Here is an 18,351-nt window from a genome sequence, read left to right as displayed (position 1 = left end):
GTGGAAGGGGCATGCTGCTGCAAGAATAGTTTATGCTGTACTTCCAAAATTACAATGCGAGTCTCAGCTGGAAAAATACATAAGTTGGGGAAATGTACACACACAAGTCTCATCAGGTTAGATTGATTGTGTCCAGAATACACATCACTGAATAGCTGCATAACTGACATGGATCACCTGTAGCTTGATTTATCTATCTCTGCTTCTGGTTTCAGAATTCCATCTACGTAGGGTTTGGATGTTAATTGGCAAATTAAGAAATAGAAGAAAAATAAATAGCTAAGATTAAAAAATGTTCTAAGTCAAATACCTTCAGAATATAACAAAAAGTTTAGTAAAATAGATAAGATCACACACCATGGAACAGCAAATCATAGGTTTGAAAGTATTTGCTTTTGCTTGCTAGAGAACAAGAGTACAGAGAAAACAGTTTTATTCTAAAGTAATACAGAATGTGGTCTTTACAAAATATTAGTACAGACAGAAAAACAAGGCACCTATATCACAGAAACTGAGATACAATAGATGCAATTCAGCATTATCTGTTCTGAGACAGACTGAGTCCCGTGCTTAAGTTAAATGCTGAGCAATTTTGCTGATGGATCTATATCCCCTCTAGTCAAGAGCCTGGTAAGATCTTCCTCCTCCTGCATTGCTTATTCCAAATGAGAAATGTTCTGTCTCTAGCATCAAAGTGCTTCAGCTTCTCATCGTGGTTTCTGAGGGATCACTTTGTTCCCACTTCTGGCAACAGGGATTAGCAGCTTCCTGTACTCCATAGGTAAGTGTCGCTCTACCAGCACATTCAGAGGCATCTTGTCTGTTATCAGTCCTTGCCTGGATTGTGCAGAAAGGGATCACAAGAAGACAAAACAAAAAGAAACATGCCTGAGATCAGGTAGTGCTTGCCTGTTTCCAACAAATGCCCATAATGTAGCCCATGCCTTTCCAGTTTCCTTTTTATCTTTGTAAACTGCCCTGAACTGTTAAGGCTGTAGGTAGCATATAATTTAAGAAATAAAACTGAGAGCACTCGCTATCAGGTGAGTAAGAAGTTGTATGTTCCATCCACTGCCACTTCGTTTTGTTATTGTGGATTCATATGGTAAGGCAATTTGCAGTAGATACTTCTTGACCCATTAGTCTATAAAATACTGAGTCACTTTTAGTATATACTTAAGGATACATTCATTAGGAGTCTGATAGCACTTGATTTTTGGCTATCTTGCAGTTCTCTTCCTATAATGTCTTAAAGAATACATAAAAACTGATGGCATGAGGGTACAAGTTCATGCAGGCGTTAAATGGGATTTTTCAAAGCGCTGAGTTAACACCGAGATTAATAGCTCTTTCTAGCCCTATTACAAAAAGGAGATCTAAATATAGATTTGACAGATACTTATGCAATCTATTTTCATATCTCTTCAGTTCTAAGGGCCTGGTACAGACAACAAGGGTTCCCAGAGATTTCTGATCAGCCTAGTTAAGAATAAGACTCTTCAACAATACAGGTAATCCTCGGTTAACAATGGTAATTGGAACCAGGAACTCTGTTGCTAAGTGACACGGTCAGTAAACATGACATCACATGATAGCCATTTGCGACCTCCTGCCGGTTTCCCCATTGACTTTGCCAGTTGTAAGGTCACAAATGGCAATCACATGACCATGGGACACTGCAACCACTGTAACTGCAAGCTCATTGCCAAGCAAATCGCAATCAAGTAACTGCAGGAATGCTGCAACGGCCACAACTCTGAGGACTGGCCATAAGTCTCATTCAGTGCCGTCGTAACTTCAAATGGTCACTGAACAAATGGTCATTAAGCGAGGACTACCTATACTTGTTTGGCTGATCATATGAACCAGATATTCTAATTTCTAGTCATTAGCTGTAACTGAATCAAAATCAGGCTGTTATGGCCCTCCAAGTTCACAGGTACATGTAAAAACAAACTCTTCAGGTTTCTCTCTAAATCCTGTTCATCCACACCACCAAACATTGTCTTCTGTTTACAGTTTAAAAAGTTATTATGTCACATCAAAAATAAAACCTTTAATTTGCAAACTGAAAAGAAGGTAGGCAGTATAAACCCATGTATGTTAGAACATTTGTGTAAAAGTTCTTCATGGCCAGACCAAAACACTACAGTAGTTCTGGTTCATGTGTTAGCAATAGATCTGTCCAGACCAATTTTTCAAAAAGGCATCTGAATTCTTTGTGTACCTACTGACACTGCATAGAACAAGCATCCTGGATTATTTCAGTTGCAAATTCAAGCTAGAATTAGAAACCAGTACTGTTTATAAAATCTGGTTGGTAAAGAGAGCAACAGTCTAAGATTTCTGGTTTGGAAGATATTCCTTGCTTAATTTTTGAATGATTGCGCTCTCTAGCAAGAAGGGAGACAAGCTATGTGCACTAGCATGCACCTTATTCATAAGCCCAGATACTCCAGTATCTGCTATTTTAAATTCTGCACAAAGATAAAGCCTAATCATAAAGTGAAACTAACAAATCAACATTTATCATTCTTCCAATATTGTAGTCCTGTCTGCTGTAATTACTACAATTCTGCACTCACATTTCTCTCTGCTATTGCTCAGCTGTTACTCAAGAAAATGAACAGTGGGGAAACATTAAGTCTCCTACCCATAATGTTAACAGCAAGGAAACAGCTGAGAAGAGCCCTCATCTGGTCTCAGGAACAGGCTTCTGTAACCTAATGCTCTCCACATATATTTTGACTATGACTGTCAGAATTTCCAACAATTGTACTGGCTAGGAGTTCTAGCCCCAAAACATCTGGAGAGCATCACAATGGAGAAGGCTTCACTGAAATATCTTCTTCAGTTTGATGTTGTGCCCTTGAGACCTTGGAAACCCTCCCTTACCGCCTCATGAGGAGCTCCAGATCAGCTAGTTCTGCTGTCTTCCGTCGAGCATGATTCACATAGGCTTCCAAGTCATTGCTTAGATGCTTGAAGTACAAGTTCACGCTGGAAAAATGAAGCCTAAAGTCAGTTGGGAGAGTTAAAGCATTGCCCCCCCTCCTTTGAAGGCTGTACTACAAGACCTCAAGTAAACTGAAAGGTCTGATTCTTGTACTATTAAATACTTATGAGCAGATTTGTTTCTTGGCAAGAAACCAAGTCATGACAGCAGAAAGAGGCAGCACAACACATTCTTGATTTTCTCTTAGCTCAGTGCTGTTCAGCTGGCAAACCTCTTTCTCCAAAGGGGATCGTTATGACTCACCACCTCTCCACAGCCTCTAAAGCGTCTTTGGCCACTGGCATCTTAACGTAGTGGATGAACATTTTTTTCACCAAGTTGCTGGGGAGAGATGGCTCCCGTTTTTCCCGGCGTACTCTTTTAGCTGGCTTTGGAACCGGTTGAACCAAACTCTGTTTTACTGGTGACCTGCAAGAAAAATATCAAAAAGACTGTCTAAGCAACCAAGTCTGCTGCAAGAAGAAGAAACCAGTGATCCCCCAGCTGTTGCAGAAATCCACCTCCCAGGTAGTTCCAGACAGCATAGCCAACAATCTGGAAGGGGAGTAGCACAAACATCTACAGGAGAGGTCAAGGAGGGACAAATGAAAAAAGCAATATTGTCATGATGCAAACTCTGCCCTCTTTTTGATGTTGTGATGTCACATGTGTATGAAAGAGGCAGAGCACAATACTGCTTTTGTCATTTTGACAATGGATAGGACACCATTGTCATCTGAAAGTCACAGGTTTCTGTATAGAATGGAATACATTCTACATTCAGAAAATACTCAAGCAAAAGGATGAGTGCTTCCTGAGCAAAAGTTCAATAAGCTTTCTCTTAGAGAATAAGTAAAAACCTCTTACATCAAGTGAGTTCATCCTTTTTCCATTATTACAATATGGCTTTTTGCTTTTGACTTAGCATTTTATAAGAACTCCAACCACTGTAGCCTGTAAATTATAGCTTATGGCTTAGCATACCATGTAAACTCAGTCCTACACCTACATGGCTGTCAAGCTCCATATAGCTGGACAAGATCAAGGAAGCAAGAATTAACACGGACTTCAGTTAGGGATCTTTAATGCTAGTACTGAGGTAAATAGAGAATCTTGGAAACCAAAAGAATTTCTCAGCCTCATTTATAGGGAATTCATTAAGGCAGAGCCTCTGATCTTGAAATATTCAGTGACTCTGCATTTTTTTCATATTTCTTGCCACCTGATTTATCACACCAAGGTGTGACTTTTTTAGCCATGGTCTGTTAAAAAAGCCACTATGGCTAGATTTGTACAACAGAATAAGTCAAAGCCAAATAAAGCACATTATGACATATTATTTTTACTCCTACTATGGTAATATTACATTTATATCCTAACTTTCCATGGGAAACTTGTGACAATATTCATCAGAGGTGATCTCTCCTAAACTTACCTCCGTAACAACATTCCTGAGAGAAGGTTGGGCTGAGAAAGCATGACTGGTTAAGAGTTATCCAAGGAACACCAGGGTTCAATGGGAACCTGGGCCATCATTTGTCTGGTCCCAGTGTAACATCTTAATCACTCTATTGCAGTGTTTCTCAACCTTAGCAACTTGAAGATATGTGGACTTCAACTCCCTGAATTCCGAATTCTGGGAGTTGAAGTCTACACATCTTCAAGGTGCCAAGGTTGAGAAACACTGCTCTATTGGGTCTGAACGCCAGTCACTGATGGCTGTAGCTCTTTTTATCTGGCACTCAGAGTGAGGCAAGGCAAAGCATTCCTGACAATCCCACCAGTCTTGCCATACTCAGTCAGCGGTTAGGGGGCTGGAGTTCTATTTCCTTGCAACCGCATACATACCTCGAAGCCACCTCTTTTAAAACACATGGGCTGGACAGCAGTGGGGTACAGTGAAAAGCTTTAGCGTGCACAAATGCTGGTGTATTGCCAGTTGGCTCTGATGAGAGAAAGAAAGATAATATCTCATGCCACCTCCCCAAAACCCATGAAATGTGAGCAGGCAAAAGGGAACAATCCACACACAGCACTTGTTTGTAGCTTCTGGGGGCTACCACATCCTTCACAGATAATCCCAAAGAAAGTTATTAAAGGACTGGATTTTATAGGACTCACATTAAAATCATTTGCTTTATTAGATTTAGAAAGAAGCCTTCTGGAGAAACCCAAATGATGTGGAGAATAATTTGAGAATAGGTTATGCTTTGGGAAAGGACTGCACTTTGAGAAGTCCCACCATGGCAGCCTCAAAAGAATGAAGCAACATATGGACCTGACTCAGGACCAGGATTAATTTCTAAATTGCCTTTGAGGCCCCCCAGGATCAATTTCTTATGTTAATCAGTTTGAAATGCATCTAATAAGCCAGGTATGCTCCAATACCAACTTCAGCATCTTATAAGTTAGCTTACCGATGTTCTCAGATTCTGACATCTCAACTTCTGGGTTGCTTTCAGCTTCAAACCCCAGAACCTGCTCAGTTTCCACATTCAACATTTCTTTTGTTCTGCTTCCATCATCCATTTGTGGAATTGTTCCATCTCTCATTTCCCTAAAGGGGGTCCTCTTCAACTGCTTTGGAGTCATTCCACATGCATATCTGTTTGGAGTTCTCACTCTAGGCCTTTGGGAGATATCAATAGCTACAAAGGACACCGCGAGAGGACACACATTTAATCAACATCTTTTAAGAGCACAGACTGCTTGAATGTGTCATTGAGTCTACTACTGCTTTGAGATCCTCCCAAAACATTCCACAGTTCCTCTTCATTCACATGTACAGGTTCAGCTCAAAGTAGTGTTCTGGCAGAACAGAGCCATTAAGAAGAAAAATCACAAGCAAAAGAAAAGAAGCTGTACCCTCTATACCTTTTGTGTTCAACTCATCCCCATTTCAAGTACTGAGATATTGCTAGATGTTGCTCATTTAATGTCATGGTTTCTTTATCTCATGGCTTCTTCAACCAGAATAAAGTATAACTGCCTGGGTTCATATCATAATAACCCATAAGCCAGGAGTTGGGCAAATTTTAGTATTCTGGGGTGGTAATGGAAAGTGTACAGAGGCTGGATTTCCTAGGTTTTTGGAGGTGTTGGAGTGAGGCTCATTTTTAAAAAATTCCATGTTTATTTTAAAACTTAGATGATAATTTTGGAGTGTTTCCCACCCCAAAGGGCAGAAAATAAAGCCAGTTTTCAGCAGCTTTAGTTAGAACTGCTCTGGAAATCACAAAAAAAGGAGCACAAAGCTGGATTCACAAAATACACTAAGCCAAAACCAAAAAATTATAGATTAGTTCAAGGCATTAGCGAGTGAGATCTCTGAATTCAATATTATCTACACTGACTGGTAGTCATTCTCCTGTGTTTGAGACAAGATTCTTTCCCAGTTCTAAATGGAGATGAAGGGAATTGAACCTGGACTTTACACATGTAAAGATTGTGCTGAAGCACTAAGTTAAGGCTTATAATTAATTATGTGGAGGGCAGGACATGGTTCAAGACAATTATTCCAGAACAAAGGCCATAGTAGTACAAGATGGCACACCTCCATTCAAGGCACTTTTTCACATAATTCTTGCAAAGGCTTCCACACATTTATTGGTATACTACCAGCTACATACACTTACCACTTTCGCCAAGGGAAAATCCTTGCTCTAGGCCAACCTTGGCCACATCCTGTCCTGCAACTGCTGGGACAATGTCATCCAGCTCTCTGATGATATGTGTCACCATCTCATTCATGGAACGCCTGACAGACTTCTGACTCAGCCAAGTTGAGAGATGGCCCTGAGGTGTTACTGGAAGCTCAGCATCTGTTGGTGTGGATGATCTGACTGCACCCATGCCTAGATTGGCAGAATTAAGTTAAGAAATAGTTACAAATGTTCAGACATAAATGTAAAAGAAAAAAAACTGAAAGGCATTTCTGAAGGTTACACCAGTACCTAACCTTGTCCTGGATGCACTCCAGGAACTACTCCAGGAATTTTTGGAGGCAACAAAAGCTTCCAAGCCATCTATCAATGTGGAGAGAAAAAAATAATAATTGCAGACTTCCGGGGAAGAAATGGCAAATTGAAGACAGCTCTGCTAAAGCAGGGCTGACGACTGCAGCAGAATGAAGAGCTGGTGAGTGGACTGGCTCTTCACAATTCCTCTCCAGACAAGGAGAGGACTTGAGATCGCCCACAAGTGCTCCAGACAGTTGTCCACGCAAGGAAACTGCAAGACAGCAGTCTCCAGCAGGTTTAGAGCTCTGGGAGATGAGAGAACCCCATCTTAGACCAAACCATAGTCAGCACCTTTACGGACACTGGGTTCGCATACTTCCTCTTCTAATCACTTTTGGAAATTGCTTATTAACTGCTTTTCAGCTATTAGGAAACTTTGGATCTACAAGTTTTATAGCACTGGGTGAGTTTCCTTCAATCTATAGCAAAAAAAGTTTTAAATACAAGTTTAAGGACTTTAAAAAAATTGGGTTTTTTTGAGTAAACAGCAAAAGGGTGATTAGAATGTTGATTTTGGAAAGTTACAAACAGACTAAGGGTCCAAATAGATTTGAAATAAGATTTTGAAATTAATTATAAGAATCTTTCCTGCGGGAAAATGCTGTTATTTTGAATTCTTAAAAAAATATGATAGGATGGGACTTTGAAGGTTGGACACTAGAGGGAACCAGAAGGAACTAAAGATTACAATTAAAGGAGAAGAACTTTTAAATTTTACTTACTAATACAGAATGGAGCAAAATACTTTAATGTTGGATGTACTGAAGGATATTTATGAACAATGGACCCTGAAATTAATTTTAAGAGTGTCTGCCTCTATAGATAGACTGTGTGTAAAAGACGTTATGGAAGAAGAACAAGTTTACCCAACAAGACTGATTTGAAAGTGGATTTAAAAATGGCAGGCTACAAGAATGATATGGAAAAAGATTCTATACTGGATATACAAATGAAATCAGCTGATGTCTTAATAATTAAAAGGAATATACAAATAACAAACCAAAAGAGTAATCTGGATAATTTTCCTATATTAGATTTAGAAAAGAGACTTGTTAAAGCTTTGAAAAATTTTATGAGAAGGGACAAAGAAAAAATGAAAAGAAATCAAGTTCTAGGACATTATTTGAAGGCATTAAAGATTAAGATTCTTAAAAGTAAAGGGAAGGAATATAAAAATGTTTTATATTTGCTGATCAGGACCGCAAGACGAGGTTTTAAGGATTTGTTTACAGATAAGAGGTGAGATATGGGGAGATCATTTGTTGTATTTTAAGAGAAGATAAGTTACTAAAATTGTTTATAATAGTTGTGATGAAGGGTGAAGTCATTTCTTTATATATTTCTTTTCTTTTTCTTTACAATATTCTTATTTCCTCTTCCTTTTCTATTTTTTTCTTTCCTGCACTATTTTTTCTTTTTATTCTTTTATTTTTTTTAGTTATTAGTTTTTATCTTTTTAATTGTAATGTTTAATAAAATTACTATAAAAAATAATAATAATTGCAAAGCACAGAATGATAGATGAAGGCCTTTTTCCCTCAAGCCACAGCAACTAACATACCAGTGTTCAAAGGCTCTTTGGGACTGGAGAATTCCTCAACAGGACTGTTTCCATGACAATGCTTTTGCCGTTGCCTTTGAGGGGTGGCTATGTTCTTCTGGGAAATGCTTTTCACACTACTGGCATCTTCAGTGCCTGGACTTAGCTTCTCCTTTGCCAGACTGTGTAGCAATCCTTTTGCATCATCCTGCAGGCTCTCTTGGCACCCTTCCTTGTAATGATCAGCCTCTTCCTTGGGTGCAGTTTCTGTCTCAATAGTGCTTTCACTTCCTGGTGCCAACACTTCTTTCTGGCTACTTTCAGCCACTCTTTCAACTTCCATGTCAGACATTTCATCCTGTCTGGCTGAGGATGTCTGGCTGAAGGGTGGCATGCTCCTACTAGCCAAAGACTGCCTTGCCAAGACAGGCTCAGGTGGGACATTAGATGGCTCTGTGTCATTCTCCTCACTGGGATGAGGCTGGAGAAAGGGTTCTGTCTCTGCAGAATGAACCTCGGTGTCATTCGACAGTAGTGTTGCAGCTTGCAAGTCTTCAAGGTAGTTTTGTGCTGCTGGCAATATTTCAAACAGAGATTATCCCTTAAATGGAAATACAACCTTGATTTCACTTCTGCTTCTCAATACCGCCCCATGCGCCTTTGATTCTGTCTCCAGAATAGATTATAACCCATTTCAACCCCTCAGTTCCCAGGCTGCTCTCTAACAAACACACCAGGACAAAAATAGTCCAAATCAGACTCACAATCTTTTATCTGCAACAAGTCTTGTTCAAGGCCCCCTTCAAAATCCTTCACATTAACTCCTTGATAATTTTTGGGCCTACGGATTAAGCCTTTTTTCCCAGCAGAGTTCAATGGTGCAGGGGTTGAAAGAGAGATCTGAAGAGACCTGGGAACAGAAGAGTACATGCAGATCAGATCCAGGCCATCCAGCACTGGCTGAATTTGCCAGGACATTAAGATCTTCAGGAGCAGTCCTTCTCAAGATACCCTTTTTCAGAGGTCCATTTACACAGGAGAAAACCTTTTTCTCCATCATTCCCAGCCTACAGAATGCAGTCCTCCAGGAACTATATTTGGTCCTCACTCTCCATGGCTTTGGAAAATCAGTTAAGCTGCATCTCTTTAGCCAGTCCTTTAAATGTTACCAATTTTAGCATTAGCCAGTTTAATGTAATTACAAATACTTGTCTGAGTGTTTAACAGGACAGCAGTAAGAGTTTAATTGATCAGGACTATAGAATATAAATGGAATGCATAAGTGAAATCCAGTGATAAATAAAATTAATATTCAGTACATAAGTAATAACCAACAAATGGAACATACAGGTAGTCCTCAACTTACAACTACAATAGGGACCAGAAAATTCATCGTTAAGCAAGGCAGTCATTAAACAAGGCATCACGTGACTGCACCTGATTTCACATTTTTTGCAGTGGTCGTTAAGCGAATCACTGTGGTCATTACGTGAATCACGTGATTGTTAAGCAAATCACACGGTTCCACATTAATTGTGCTTGTTGGAAGCCAGCTGGGAAGGTTGCAAATGGCAATCACATGACCCCAGGATGATGCAACCGTCGTAAATACATGTTGGTTTCCAAGCACCTGAATTTTGATCACATGACTGTGGGGACACTGCGATAGTCATAAGTGCGAGGACCAGTTGTAAGTCACTTTTTTCAGCACCGTTATAACTTTGAATGGTCGCTAAACAAATGGTCGTAAATCAAGGACTACCTGTAATTACCTGTGTCTAAGAGCACATACAAAGCTGAATACTGCACAGTAGCTTTCCCCCCCACAAGTACAAGAATAAACTACAAGAAAAGAGACTTTTTCATCCCACACAGTTTTATTTAGGACTCAAAGAGGGGAAGGGGGAAAGCCTGGTAATCCTGCCAGAAATTAATACAAGGAAAAACCTCTTTGGACCCAGAAAAGATTACAATTTTAAACACTAAATGACTGGAAACCTATAGCTTTCAAGCAAAGCAGAAACTAAATAAGCTGTTTGTTTCTCTTGTGTGCCAAAGGTTGAAGAAGCAGAAAATGTTTTCCTGTTCTGGCCAGAAGTGAAGACCTCTAACTCAAGCATGGAAGAGAAAGACAGGAAACTTTTAATGACAATACATTAAGCAGAGGCTGGTGCTAAAATGGGAAGTACTAATACATATCCCACAAAACACATTCAGTCTTCAAACAGGGTGGTCAAAGTTTTAAGAGACAGCTTGCAGCTTAGAGGATCAAAAGCATGCAGACATGGGAGATTCCAAGCTTGTTTTTAAACACTGTTTGAACAAGGAAAGTGGAAAAGCAGCACATGAGCCCAAGACTCTCCACTTCTTATACTGACTGCAGCACCATCACAAGAAATCAAATATTTTCAAAACTTCTCCCACCTCTACCTGACATTTCACCCCCACCTGTTAAGCATCTGGAGGCAAAGGAAGAAACAATAGTTTGAACATAACCACAAAACAGATTTGTAACATACTTTGTCAAAGATGTGCTGTCCAGTAATCCCTGAGCTGCAAAGAGAGGTTAAAATATATTAGATGTGCCGCTTATATGTGGAAGCCTTACTAATTAAATACTAATTGATGAATAAGCAGGACTTTACCACTAGAAGCCACTTATATCACTGTCCAAAGCAAGAGAAATTATTTATTCTATGTATTACCATGCCCAGGATTTTTGTTAATTTCACTTCATTGTTCTGCTTTAGGGGAACGGAGAATAGCTTGGACCTGCTTTAATCTGAGCAATGTCACTGCGCTTTGTGTCACTTGACCATTCTCCAGCATTATAGAGAAATTAAATATGGGAATCAGCAGTGATACTGATTCACAGGAGAATGTAAATATGTTCACTGCCTAGCCTATTTCACATGTCCTCTTCCTCTAGCCATCCAAGGCATAAGCTAACTATTAATATCTCTGCTTACTTCTTCTAACAATTATCTGGTCTCCATAAAGAAGAGTGCTGTGATCCAGGCTAACAGAGTCTTCGGTAATTTTCTTAACACTTTATCCTGACCCATAGGATGTCAAAACATACTATTAACTGTTCCCTTTATGTTCCTATTCCGTGGAGCAACACAATTCATAAAAAGCTTCAAAACGTGGTCCAGAGCAGCCTACAAAGGCCACACTCACCTGCGCTCGAGTGAAGTTGCTTTTTCAGATCTCTCTCAAATGCAGAGAGACGGACCTTTTTCGATCTAGCTGGATGCAGCGCAATCCGAGGCTTATCTCTTTGGGTGGAGTCTGGCAGGCTGACTTCTAGATTGCTAAAGGTTGACAAGACAGGTCTTCAGTGCTAGCAGAATATTGTTCTTTCAGAAAAATGCCAAACGAAGGAAGGGCAAGCCTTCATGATGTTTAAACCAAGACCTAAACAATTTTAGGGGCACTGAAAGTATCTACACTTCAGTACAGCTATTCAATTTCTAATCGGTGCTGATCGCAACAGACATAGCTACAGAAATACCCACCTTTATTAGGAAACAGGAAAAATATATTATTCCATGAGGACTAAAATGAGTAATTATTATTCAGGAGTAGCGCAGAACTGCCAATAACTAGGTCCACATACTGCACAAAGATGATTTGCTTGATTTTAATTTAGCAGGTTGTATGAACATACTCACAGAGGTTTCTAACCACATCTTAGTGCGCGGTTCAGCAATCTTTTCATGCAGTGGATGCCAAATATATACAAAAAAATCTAGTGAGATTTTAGCAAGCAAATAAATTTTTATTAATAATTTAATAATTTAATTAATAATATTTATTCATAAAAACAACCCAATTAATAAATCATTAATTCCTTGCTTGAACACCTTTCAGTAAAGATGGGAAATCATGACTGATCCTAAGAGAAACAGAAATAATTTTATTTAGGGCTTAATTTGAGGCTTGAAAACTGCTTTTAATGCTCATGCCCACTGCAAAGAAACAGAGATTTCACTGTTTTCACCTTGGGAATGCAGCAATTTTACATCATGATCCTAAGTGTGTTACTCAGAACTCTCATCTCATTCAAACAGCTGAAGATCTGTAGCTTTTATTGTAGTTACTGCAAACACAAAGAAGCTACTTACGTGGAAGGACTAGCCTTCACGGGAAAATAGAACACTGTATCAATTGATTTTGAAGAATCATTTTTTTCAGAAACAAGAGGGGAAACAATTGGCTCTGTCAAAAAACAAACAGTGAACTTTATTTCGGCAAGAACTGAATTAAAAAATGTGAGCTTCAAAAACAGCTATGTCATTGCCCTAGAAACAGAGCAGTTCTCTGCTCATAAAGAAACACTACATCCTTTTACCCTGTGAAGAACTTTTCATTTTTAAGCATTCAAGTTACAAACTGTTCCATTTACTTCAGAGTTATGTTCGTTTCAGAAATGTAGTGAATTTACAGTGATGGCTTCTCCTTGGACAGATGGTATCCTAGAGTGTTCCTCCCACTTATTACAACACAAAGATACAAATGACTCTGGGTGGGAAGAGTTTACTAGCCATCCTTCTGGATTTGGAACAAATTGCAACTAATAAATACTGTGCAAGTCAAGATGGTGAACATTCAAAATGCAGATTAATAAACCAGACAAAGGAGATTACCGTAACACAGTGTAACAAAAAGCCACTCAGAAAATAGTACTCTTTGTAAGCAACTACCTTCAAAAAGCTTATTAGTTAAAAAAAAAAATCTCTACATTTACCTCTGCAGGGGAAAGAACAAAAAGATGAAGATGTATTGTATCTCTAAATTAATCCCCCGATTGAAACTATGTTTTAGCCAATCTTTTTATTCCCTCTATTTATTTACAGAAAAAACACCAAATCTCCCCTGCACTAACCCAGATGCCTTATTTCTTAATATAGTGCCCTCTGGATATATTAGACTTCAGTTCTCATAATTCCCCACCAAAGGTCATGCAGGAGATGACCAGATTGGGACAAACACTGGAAGGCAGGTCTTTTGAGAATAACACACATATCATGATGTGGTGGGGAGATTCATAATATTGTTACATTATTGCTGCAATGTGTCCTACGTAAAGTTGTCTTTGGCAAATATCAGGAAATGACAATTGCTTCTAAATGGTACAGCCTGTTTGTTAGCAGGAGGTACAGATTGGAAATATGAGATACCTTACAGTAATGTCTTATATGGGATCCCAATTTGTTGCTGTGTACAATTCAAAATATTAGGGAGGATCTTTAAAGTCATTAATGACTAGGACCAGGATAGTTGAAGAACTTCCTTCTCCTATAGTAATCTGCCCATCTGGTAAGACTATACTTGAAGGCCTTACATGTCCCAGCAGCGCTTGAGGTCCACCTGGTTTGTACTAGAGAGAAAGTATTTTCACCTATTGTACCTAAGCTCTGGAACTGTCTTCTGAGGCAGGCCTATCCTCATTAACATTCTGGAAATTGAAGAATATTCTTTTTAAGAAGTTTTTACTACTGTACAGTATAACCTTTCCTGCTGCTTTCTCCAGTGCCCTTTCAAAATTTTAAATGTTTATTGTTACTGATGTATTTCATTTTGTTGTTATATGTTTGTTGTTATATGTTTCTGGGCCTTTACTGCTGTTGGGAGTAGCCTATAATTAGCAATGCCTCTGTTTTATCTATGATTCTGTCCCTCTCCAATCCAACATAACCTGAAACACTGCTCTCCCCAACCCATACTTACGTGTCTGTAGGACCTTCTTAAAAACTGTTCGAGGTGTTGCAAAATCCATAAATGCAGAAGTGGTAGGTCTCTGATAAGCCAGAGATCTTTGATAACTGAAGGGTACAGCCTGAAATAAAACCAGCCCAAAAAGGTAATTCCAGCTGTAAAAGCCAAGCAGCAACAGTGCACTCTTATAATTCAATACCAGAATTCATAAATACAGACAATTAAGCAAGGACATCACCTTTCTCTTATTTTATTTTTACATAAAATTAGGCTGAATAAGACTAATTTTGTACCTACTATATTTTCATATAAAAAGCCATGCAATAAATCTCCTTATAGTTTATATGCTTATTTTTCTTACCACTGTAATAATTTAGATAACATTTCATACAGTAGCAGTTTCTGATAAATCACCTGCTGTGTAAAGCACCATTGATAAAGAGCTGAAAAAAAACTTCAAGAATCTTCTGAAATTCTGACCACTACAGGAAGATTTAGGAGCAATTATTACAATGGATAGGCACTAATTAAAAATCAATTATAAAACTTCAACCATGAAACATCTTTCTTTCTCATTGCTGGACAACATAGCCACATTTAAAATGATTACTTTTCCTACTGTTTTATTCTTCTTTCAAACACTTCCAATTCCTTTCTTTATTATTTGTTTTCCTGCATGACAAAGAATCCTTGTGGCCATCAATGCCCTATGTTAATTATGCTTTGAAAACATGTCTCTTCACACTTTTGTCATGTATTTGTCCTTTTCCTTGGGCCACTCAGCTTAAGAGGAAATTCTCTTTCCATTCACAACTATAATGTTCATGAGCATTCCATCAGGTTATTTTTCACCCCCAAAATAAGAACAGATTCTCTTGCAAATGGCCTTTAGTAGCTAGATTTTTTTACAAGAGCAGAAGAAAAAAAATTAGAAGGGAGTCTACATACAGAAAGCCCACAGCTCTCTTGAAGAGGATAAGCTTGTCCTGCAGATTAACATTTCTAAATGACCCGTTTCACATTAATACTGCCTTCAACACATTAAACCCTAAACCTGGATATACAATACACAATTACAAAGTTCACTTAACCTGTCTTGCTCAAACAAATAAACTGTATTTTATTTGTCAAATTTATATGGCCACCCATCTCACACAAAGTGACTCTGGGCTTAACAAGAACATCTGGTTCATCCTACATGCTAAGACAATGGCTGCACAATATTATTTTATCCTAATTTAGTAGATTATCAAAGTCAGCCACTGTCCCTAAAGGAAATCTTATGGAGTTTATCCCTCAAATAACTATGCCTAGGACTATTGTTCTTTGACAATGCCTTTCTTTCAGGTAAGTACAAGGGGAAAATCACTGGAGTAAGGTGGGGGGAAAGTTCTTTGTCTTTCTCTGGAACTGTACATGAAGACTGTTATCCTGTAAATAGGCGAATCTCAAGTTTTCAGGCTGCCTCAGAAGGATGGGGGGATGTATTCCAGCATTTCAGTACTAAGTGGGAGAAGGGTCACACCTTGGCTGGGAACAATGGGGGACATAATCACAGTGACCATACACCCTTTATTATAAAGGATAACCCTTTATTTCAGAAATCTGTTTCTTAGATTTATTTTATTTAATTAATTATTTTCTTGGTTTTGCTCTTGAATTTTCCTTTGTAAAACAAAGTTATAAACATAAGCAATTAGGTTTTTTTAAATCCTTATGAACCTCTTCCAGATTTGCCCCTTTTTCAGGCTTGTCCTTTATTTTTTCCAAGAAAATACGGTCACTGTAGATATAATCCTTCTGGAGGCCCCAAGTCTAGCAAGCATGGCCTTACTGGGAATGAGAACGGTAGTCCAACACAGGTGGGGGAGGGAGGAGAGCTGGGGATGATAGGAGCTGGAATCCCCCACCAGGTTGGAGGAAGACATGTTGAGGCGAGAAAACAGAACTTTTCTTGTTGGGCCGCTTGGAGGGGCGGGTGCCGCCGCCCAAGCCTTCTAGCCCCCGCACCTTTTTGCCATGTAACCGCAGCGACCTCCTTCTCCCTTGCGGTTCCTCCTGAGGCTGCTGTTTTCGCAGGCTCCTCCGACTGGCCATGGCTCTCCAACCGCCTGTCAGCCAACGGAACCCGCCGTGACCGTTACAAGAGACTAACGAGCCCGCAGCCGCTCCGCTCCCGCGTCGCGATTCAACCAGCCACCGTCGCTGAGCAGCTCTCGCGAGAACGCTCCACCTTCCCTGCTCGCATTGGCCGGTGGGAGATGTAGTTCCTGATACGGCCCGCCCGGAAATGTGACGAGGGTGATCTCCGTTCCTATCATCCCCTCGGGAGCGTGGGGATTTGCATCGCAGGGTGGGATCAAGTTAGGGAAGACTATTCTGCTGCATCTGAATAAACAGAAAGGGGGCTCTTGGAGGCCTCATGAAGAAGAAGAAAGCTCGCTTGCATCTTTTTAATAAGGGAATTCTAGCATCTAATCATCCTGCAGTAACTTCCTCTTCTGTGCAATCTTGAAAAGGTTCAGGAATCCAGTTCTCTTTAATAGCTGCCAATACCTGGCATCACAGCATCCCTGTCCAGCTGGACAAATAATTTTGCTGGCTAAGGGACAACAGTGAATAAAGGGACCCTCTTCTTTCTACTCCAACCAGCGATGCTACCTGGAAATATAAGAGTTCCAGTCCAACCTATTTTGAAGGCATCAGTTTGGGGAAGGCTGATTGGGAGACTGGATTCATGTACCGTGCTAACTCAAAACCAAACACTAAATTATGGCTTAATATGCGGCATAAGCCAAATTTAGACTCTGGAGGACTTGGTAATGGACCTGAAGCTTTAGAGATGTGGTAACTTATTGTTTATTAACTCAGGTTCTGATCTATTTAACCCAACATTAACACAATCCCTATCAAAGTCAACAGCAGTCATTCTGTTTAAGTCAGCAGTGTGCAACCTGAGGTGTGACAAGAGGACTCTAGGCAAACATTCTCTGCTGGAGCTCGCCTTTGGAATGCCTTCCCACCAAATATAAAATCCACACCCTTTTAATATTTAGGAAACTTTAAAACATGGTTGTTCCAAAATGTGTATTGGGATTGATGCAGGAGCGAGCAAAGTGGCTAAGTAATTAGTGAATTTTCTTGCTGAGTGAAGATACTCAGTGCTATGCTTTTATGCTCATAAGGTTATTATTGGATTTCTATTGTTTGATTATGATTTATTTATATATTGTTGCTTTTGAACTAAACCTAGTAAAATGCTTTTGACCTAAAACCTAGTTAGTTAACTGCTTACTAGATAGAAATATTGAAAAAACACTAGGAAAAAAATCACTGAGTAATAACTAGAGAATTTCATGACAGTTGTAGATAGTCAGGATTCAATGAATCATTCAAGGTCAATAATTGGTCATGGAAGTGGCTTTTAGAGGGCATTAAAGGCCACTAGAGAGCCAGTTTGGTGTAGTGGTTAAGGCACCAGGCTAGAAAACAGGGGACTGTAAGTTCTAGTCCCACCTTAGGCATGAAGCTGGGTGACCTTGGGCCAGTCCCTCTCTCTCAGCCTTAGGAATCAGGCAATGGCAAACCACTTCCAAAATCTTGCCAAGAAAGCTCCAGAGACTTGTTTAGCCAGTCACCAGAAGTCAACATTGACTTGAAGACACACACATGCACACGCACGCACATAGAACACCACTAGGATTCTAAAGATGGAAGAACAGTAATGATGCTAAGAAGAAGATCTGGTGAAGTTAAGAAACTCGATATTACTAAAAGCAGTAAAAACAAATTAATTAGAATGTTGTTTCTCTTGGAAAAGCTGTTCTGTCAATATACAGTATTAGAATAGTCATTTCAATGGTGAGCCTGCACAAAACTTAGCACTTTCCATTATCTTCATAAGTGTACCTCCTAGTTTTCATTTCTGTTAAATTTTTGATTTACCATTTCACCCTTTCTCACTACAAAATGAGAATAATACTCCATGCATCTGATGAACAAAAGTTTATGCTATAATATTTCATTCTTTGTGATGCCACAAAGGTTTTTGCAGTTTTTGCTGCAAAAAAAAAAGT

At 39.3% G+C, this 18,351-nt stretch overlaps 1 protein-coding gene across 2 annotated transcripts; it reads right to left on the bottom strand.

Moving 5' to 3' along the window:
• Window positions 1–26: 26 nt before the first annotated feature.
• Window positions 27–16,505, bottom strand: CENPT (centromere protein T). 2 transcript variants are annotated; one of them, XM_025169384.2, is made up of 13 exons: window positions 16,286–16,505; window positions 14,288–14,396; window positions 12,682–12,775; window positions 11,735–11,868; window positions 11,074–11,107; window positions 9,319–9,464; window positions 8,576–9,127; window positions 6,631–6,849; window positions 5,413–5,643; window positions 4,844–4,940; window positions 3,260–3,424; window positions 2,896–3,000; window positions 27–837 (listed from the first exon to the last, which is right to left on the bottom strand). In XM_025169384.2, the coding sequence occupies exons 1-13, from the start codon at window positions 16,370–16,372 to the stop codon at window positions 708–710; spliced, it is 2,103 nt and encodes a 700-aa protein (XP_025025152.1). In that variant the 5' UTR covers window positions 16,373–16,505; the 3' UTR covers window positions 27–707. The 2 variants fall into 2 exon arrangements, with proteins under 2 accessions (XP_025025152.1, XP_007421156.1); XM_007421094.4 differs by having other exon boundaries at window positions 8,576–9,124.
• Between the last annotated feature and the right edge of the window lie 1,846 nt (window positions 16,506–18,351).

This window comes from Python bivittatus, unplaced genomic scaffold, assembly GCF_059951505.1.
Source record: "Python bivittatus isolate LINGU-HERP-01145 unplaced genomic scaffold, Pbiv_v1 ctg000190_np1212, whole genome shotgun sequence".
NCBI classification, from domain to species: domain Eukaryota; kingdom Metazoa; phylum Chordata; class Lepidosauria; order Squamata; family Pythonidae; genus Python; species Python bivittatus.
The sequence above is the reverse complement of the archived record's forward strand: the minus strand, read 5'-3'. Positions and strand labels throughout refer to the sequence as shown.

Excerpts from the sequence above, each read along its gene's own strand:
- CENPT (XM_025169384.2), bottom strand. The coding sequence starts at position 16,372 with ATGGCCAGTCGGAGGAGCCTGCGAAAACAGCAGCCTCAGGAGGAACCG. Across the intron at positions 9,128-9,318 it reads CTTGTTGCAGATAAAAGATT|CAGCACAAAACTACCTTGAA; the intron begins GTGAGTCTGATT and ends AAATATTGCCAG. Across the intron at positions 3,001-3,259 it reads TTAGAGGCTGTGGAGAGGTG|CGTGAACTTGTACTTCAAGC; the intron begins GTGAGTCATAAC and ends TCATTTTTCCAG.